At 42.8% G+C, this 7,161-nt stretch overlaps 1 protein-coding gene across 1 annotated transcript in view; it reads right to left on the bottom strand.

Moving 5' to 3' along the window:
• Nucleotides 1-7,161, bottom strand: part of DOCK2 (dedicator of cytokinesis 2) — a 397,813-nt gene that overhangs the window by 224,020 nt on the left and 166,632 nt on the right. The window contains exon 27 of the mRNA XM_012649685.1: nt 2,231-2,326. Within this exon, the coding sequence (XP_012505139.1) occupies nt 2,231-2,326 (96 nt within the window). The remainder of the gene's footprint in view (nt 1-2,230; nt 2,327-7,161) is intronic.

The following is a 7,161-nucleotide window of genomic DNA, read 5'->3' as shown; positions in this document are numbered from 1 at the left end:
GGGAGTTAGAAATAGTCAGGCTAATGCATTTATGACTTAATTTGGTAGGCAGTGGGGAGCCACAGAACATTCCAGAGTAGGGGAGTGTCCTGGCAAAGAGGGAGGGGGCAGCAGTGAGGGTATGTGTTGAAAGAGCAAGCCACTAGGGTGGAGCATCAGACTAAAGGCTCACAGGGCAGTGGGAGGGAATGAGAACCAGGCTGTGATCACCTGCCTGCTTCGATAACGCAGAGGGACAGAGAGCCTTGTTGTACCAGACAGGAAGGAAAATAGTAATAGACACCACTTACTTGATGCTGTCTAGGATTAGGCCCCATTTTAAAGGATCACTGCTCTAAAGGAAAGAGAGTTAAGAGCCTGCTATGTACAGAATGAGCAGATGGATTGATGATCATCTTTAGGTTTGTGTCAAAGAGAAGGAATGAAGATTAGGAAGGTTATAAAATGCTTACCCAAGGTGCGTACCGAAACCACGGATATGGGAGCTCGTCACTGAATAAGAAATGGTGATACTTCTATGTTGGTAAGTGAGACAAATGACAAAAAAAAAAACAGTTCACCCAGCTCTCTGGCCCAGGAAAGCCCGAGTACCTGGCACTGCTGCTGCTCTCCCTGAATGTCACCTCTTCTTTAACGCACATAACACACATTAAGTGAAAATGTGTAGACATGAGCGGCAGAAGCAAATGGATAAAAAGGAGACGCTACACTGGCTGCTTCTAGGAGTCAAATCCTTCCTGGCTCCAGTTAGAATAGCACTCAGCATGTATGTTCTGCATGCACCAAGCAGGATCACAGTACATTGTCATTCAGCACCCCCACACCTGGCTCACGCTGTACTGGTTTAAAGCAGAGATCTCAGACTGGCCTTCTGAAAAGTGAATACAGCTGTTTTGGGGCCATGTCATGTTCCCTAACATTATTTTAAAAAATTAACTACCAACACTTAAATATCAGAAAATTTCACATAAAGCATGGAGGTTTGTGGCTTCTCTTAACAAACTGGGAATTCTAGCAACTATATGGCCCAATCCTGCATGGTATCGACCAGAGCTGAGCAGCATTTATCCTTCTTTAAACATTAGAATTTCTGCCGAGCACAAGTCATTTATTCATTCATCATTCCTTCGCTTATTCATTCAACAAGTATTCATCAAGCACCTACTATATGCCAAGTGCTGTTGTAGGACATGGAGACACAGCAATGAAAAAAATATACCAACATGCTTACTTTCCTGGAGCTGATATTCTTGCAAGGTGAGCTAGACAACAAACAAAGTGATGGATATTTCGGGTTCTAAGTAATAAGAAAAATAAAGAAGTAAGGTACAGAGATTGAAAGAGGATGGGGAGGTATCAGACAGGGTGGTCAAGGCAGGGAAGCCTCTCTGATTAGGTGATACCTGAGCCAAGATCTGATTAAAACGAGAGAACAAGTCTTCAGATACCAAGGAAACAGCAATTGTAATCACATCTCATATGTGGGAGGAACACATAAAGGAAGGAGCAAGGAGCAGACGGTATCTCGGGCCTGGCAATGATTTGGATTTTATGCTGAGTGAGACGGGAAACCCCTGGCAGGTTTGAGCAGAGGAGTGACATGGTTGGACATACTCACTTATGTTAGTGACTGGCCCCTGTAAGCATTTAAACTTTTGATCCTTGGTTTAAAGCAAGACGGTCAGAGGTTAAAGGGTTAGAAATGAGTTCTGCGTCTGGAGAGGAAAATAATCAGATTGTGTGGCAGAAGTCTCCTGATCTTCAGAATACAGTGTCTGTGTGGAAGAATAACCCCACACACAGCAGTGACCTTGAATTACCTGGTATCCGTGGGCAGAGTTAACACACAGTGAAGCCACTAAGAAAACCAAGCTCGCAGGACCCTGAGACTGGTCACTGCGTGACTCTAGGCCAGAAGAAAAGGTTTCCAGTGGACATCTGGAACATTCTATCTTGTCCACTTGAGGAAAGCTTCTCTTACTTCTCTCTTTACCAGTGACATTCAACCCTCACTGGCACACCTGGCTTAGTAAACAAGTCCTAATCCTTGTTTATATCAACAACTTTAGTTAAATTTTGCATCCTCCCAACTCAGGAAAAATGTGGCCCTTGTACCCTGAAACAAAGTGACAATCAGTGCTGGGTATTCCATGTGATCTGATCTTCCAGAAACTCCATATCTAGACCTGAAGAGTTTGAAACGTTTGACAAGAGGAAAGGGTCTACTCACAATCAGAGCGTGATCCCGGCCCATCGTGATGACTGTCCGATTCACCGTGCGAAGCAGCTGGACCATGATTTCTTGGATGTGGTGGTAGGTGAAGGCCTGCAACACAGTCAGACACGTCTGAGTGACAACCAGGATGTCGTACCAGCAAAGAGCACAGACGATAGTGGTCAGACATGATGATCTCCAACACCATCACCACCATCACCAACAATGTCAGTGCCATCATCATCATCTTCATCATCATTGTCGGAGCTCCATCACCACCTGGCACTGGGCACCAGGAATTCCACTAGTCACCTTAAATGTAAGTTAGTGAGCTCACTTAAATTTCAAAATCAGGAACTTAGGGTTTAGAATATTAGCTCTGACGAGAATTATTACTACATTGGTTAAGTTACATAATTCTCTAAGTCCTGGTTTTTCATCTAACAGTCAGGATCTAAGCTGGAATAGAAGGGAATTTAATGTGGGGGTTGGTTACACAGATGATGGAGAAGTGGAGGCAGCAAACAAGGAAACCTATGGCCAGCAACAGCAGGGAGCCTCAATCAGCCCTCGGCTGGAGAGAGAGAGAGGAGGCAGTGTTTCTGGAGCCCAGGGACCAGGGCTATGCAATGGAAACTGTAACCATGGGTGCTTATGCAGCAGAAGCTGCATTATCCACCTTGGGTAGCATTCATGGTGAGTCAGACTGCAACATTTGTAGGATTCTGCTCGCTTTAAATACAGGTAGGTCCCTGAACTTTCTCTAAGACTTGCTAATCCTCTTTGAACTTTTGCTGTAGTCAGCAAAGGTTTTATGCATATCTACCTACATCCTCAGATCATTTTGCCAGCATAGTCTTTAGGCACAGAGTTTCATCCATGTGTGCTTGTGAGGGTGGTCATGGCCAGGTAGCAAGGCCTTGGCAGTTTAGGTTCAGAAGTTCTGGGTCTGAAGTTCAAGGCTGTACTTGCCAGCTGTGTGATCTCACTTATCACTTAACTTCTCTGAGCCTCGACTCTCTTATCTACAAAATGTAGAAGGTTCTCCCAAGGTTGATGTGAACATAAAAGTGACGCATGCAGTTCTGGAAAAATACACATGCCTGGTTCCACTGCAGGAGGTTCTGTAGGTCTGAGATAGAGCCTAGGCATCAGCAGTTTCTGAACTTTACATGTGTTACTCTGATGGCTGAGAACCATGACACAGCACACTGTTTAGCCCTGGAGATGGAGGCTTGGGTTGGGGAACAGCCTTGTGTCCCCAGGACCTAGCCAAGCCTGACATCAAGCACTTGCTAAATAAATAAATGGAGACAGACAGAGTGGGTGACCACTCACACTCATCTGTAAGCGCATTATGAAGCTTTGTTATATTCAACTTAACTGTGGTTTTGTCTCTTAAAGGAACCAATGAAAGGGAAATAGATTTGCAGCTGGGGGGCGGGGAGGGCCAGAAAAAGAAAGAAGATGTGCTTATTAAAAAATGTCCTCCCCTCCCAACACGCTTTCGATGACTTTCAGCATCCAAAATGAATAACCCAGAGCTTGCTTTCTCTTTCCACCTCAGACTCACTTCTTCAGTATTCTGGCTAGTCCCAGATTCTCCAGCTTGGTGGAGCCACCAGCAGAACCTCTGCAATGGAGCAAGTTCCTGTGTTTCATCCTGTGCAGCCAGACCTCAGTCTCTTCACCAGACACGGGCTCCCCACCACCCAGCCCTCTCCCCTCCTGAGCCTCGGGGCAGGGAAGACAGCGTCTCCTCATTCTTCCTGGCTGAAGGTGAACCTCCCTCCTGACTTCCTTCTCCTTTATTTCTTCAAGCCTTTTTGCTGAGTGATAACCTCCTACTTCTTTCATTATGTGAAGATGACGTTCATGGTTATAGCAACAGCCATAGCTGACCTTTTTGAGAGCTTACTCTGCCTGGCACTCTGCTAGGCACTTTACCTCATCTCACACCAAGATGAGCAACGTTATGATCTCCATTGTTCAGATAAAGAAACTGAAGCCCAGAAAGGTTAAGTAACTTGTCCAGGGTTGCCCAGCTAGCAAGTCATGGGAAAAAAGATTCAAACTCAACAGTCTTGTTCCAGAGTATCCTCTAAACTCATCTAGGCAAACTGGAACATGATCGCAAGTCTCTGGTTGGTACCCTGGGGTCATCAGCTTCCTTCCATCTGCCAAGATGGACAGACTTGGCCTTCAATTGGGCCAACTTCTAACTCCTTCAGTGACTTCTGATCTTTGCTTTCCCTTCCTGAAAATCTTCAGTGCCATTATATATTCATTACTCCCTTATCTTCTCTACATTCCTTTGCAGTTTCATCAAATTTATATAATCGTTTCCATTTTGATGCTACTTTTTTTTCCAGGATTACATCTCTTCCCTTACCAATAGAAATATTAAAACCCCCTTGCTTGACCTCCTCCCCCTTGCTTCTTTTAAACAACCATTTCTTCTTAGTCTAAAGAGCAGCAATTGGACTGCTCAGGAAGTTTGGTATTTAAAGGGGGAAAACTGTCAAATTCAATTCATTTCACTCTGAAAGCTCCCAATATGGTAGATTGGGAAGTAGCGTGTTTTGAGATAAGATAGATTTGAGTTTGAATCCCAGCTTTGCTAATTTGAGCTGGGTGACCTTGGGCAAATTGCTTTTCCTCTCTAAATTTCAGTTTATTTATAAAATGTGGCAAACAATAGAAACTTCGAGGCTATCGATTTGAGGAATAAATCAGGTAATGCAGGTAAAGCCCTTGATACTAAGGGTTGGCACATGATAAGCCCTCAGTCAGCAGTGGCTGCAACTCACATTCCCCTTGGTCTGCACCGGCACTCTGGCTGAGCTTGCAGATTCCCAGCACGTAGCAGGAAGTGCAGTACAAGGCAATGCATAATCTAAACTCTGGGCAATATCGAAATGTCACCCCAAGAATGTATAGTGTATATGCAAATGGAAAACTTTCAAGATGATAAACCTGTGCGGAGCAGTAAAAGTGCAGCCACAAATCACCCACTGTTAATTGCTCCAGTGCCAGGCAAGTGGAGGGAAACTCTGGGAAAGTGTCTTCCGGGCTCGAACTAAACGGTGCCTTGTAATTGAAATGACAAAATCAGTCTTCCCATTATGGCCCTGGTAAAGAAATTAATCCATGCAACCTAAACACACTGCAAATTGTAGTGATTTTTTTTCTTTTAATAATTATAGGCTCTGGTGTCTGGAAGGGACTTGAAATGAAGTCTGATGCAGAAGCCCACTATATAACCCAGGAGGAGGAGAGCGGGGAGTGGATGGGGCAGGGCAGGGTGGGGCACGGGGGGGCCAAACCCTATCCTCTAGGATCACCCTGGGCCCTGTGCCAGCCCTAGGACTTTGCAGAATGTAATGTAAAATTACTAGTCTCCTGCAGTATTTCCAGAACAATAATAGAGCATACCAAACATGAGAATATTTTAAGTCATAACACACAGACACAGCATTGTATAACACTAAATCGAATTATGTGAAAGAAACGCCTTTTCATTTTTCTTTCAACCTTTCTAATGATACCAAGTAGAAAAATCCCCCTTTGGTGTTAACATTTCTTTAACACCTCCCTAGTTCTTGCAAAACCCCTTTCCTAACAAAGAGGGCAGTCCTCGGGTCAGAGAAGGCAGCAAACAGAATCTAGTTAGAACTTAATAACATTGTTTTGTTTTTATTATTTTTTAAAGTTAGTTATATTTATGGCACGTGCGCAGGAAAAAGATTCAAAACTTGGAAACAAAGCAAAATGAGGATTGCATGACTTTTTAGTAGAACGTTTCTGATACCAGCCAAGGGTCCTTTTACTCTCTCAGGAAACGTAACTTTGATTAACCACCCACAACTGATCAGAAACCGGAAACTTTATAACCTTGTAGAGTTAGTGAGTAACTTGCAGAAAAATGAGCAAATGTGATGTCTGCTGTTTTGTCAAAACTTGCAGTTTTATTGCTCTGTAGAAAGTTTAACTGTCTTATACCTAATGATCATTTTACACAAGCATCTCTTCTTTCACAAAAAAATCAAGAATCCTAAATACTTCTAACCGGCTCTTCAGTTGTTCAGCTTGTTCCCTGGTCTATCGCTTATATAAACTTTGATACATGCTCAGGATCTAATTGCATAAGATGCTATTTTTAACAATTTGACAATTCTACTTTTACACCAGTGATGCTGACTGCTTCCAGTAGTGATATGAAATTTTATTTTTATCAAAGTTATAAATGTATATAATTTTTTAAAAATCCTCAAGCTTTATGAAGAAACAACAAAAAAAAAATAAAAAAGTAGCAGTCTCTCATGTACCCTTTGCCAGAGGAAATTCTTTACTTCTTTTAGCTGTTGTAGTTGCTATTTTGGTATTTAGGACCACATCGCCAATAACATACTTGCGTAACTCCTTTTTTAAACTTCTTGCCCCACTTTTTGGCATCATCTGTTGACCGTCCACCATAAACGACAAGGATCTCATGCTTACCTTCCCCTGTCTCCGTCAGGCCACGTGTCCCTCCCGTTTCTCCTTCCTCCCATACGGTTACAGCATAATTTTGCTTTGATCTACATTTAGTATTTAAAATACTTTGATCACGTAAATACCATCCTTACCCATGTTGCAACCTATGATGAATTCCCATTTCTTACACAACTTTCCACTTCCCAAAAGGAAAAAAAAAAGTGACTTGGAAAAATCCAAGATTCCTTTTATTACTCTGAATGTTTAGGGTTTTTTTAACACTATCTTTCTCCTGATTTACAGTTGCCTCTTCTTTTTGAAGTTCTCTCTGCCTGTTTCTTAAAGTTTGCTTTGCTTTGCTTTGCAAAGCCCTGTTTCCTCCAAGTTGCTTTCCTTCTGTTGGTTTGTTTTGCACTCTCTCTTCTGTCTTAAGAGTTGCTCCTTAGGTCTCTTTTTTTTTTTTTTTTTTT

The sequence above is a fragment of the Propithecus coquereli genome, unplaced genomic scaffold (genome assembly GCF_000956105.1).
Source record: "Propithecus coquereli isolate 6110/MARCELLA unplaced genomic scaffold, Pcoq_1.0 Scaffold301, whole genome shotgun sequence".
Taxonomy (NCBI): domain Eukaryota; kingdom Metazoa; phylum Chordata; class Mammalia; order Primates; family Indriidae; genus Propithecus; species Propithecus coquereli.
This window is presented reverse-complemented; position numbering and strand designations above follow the sequence as displayed.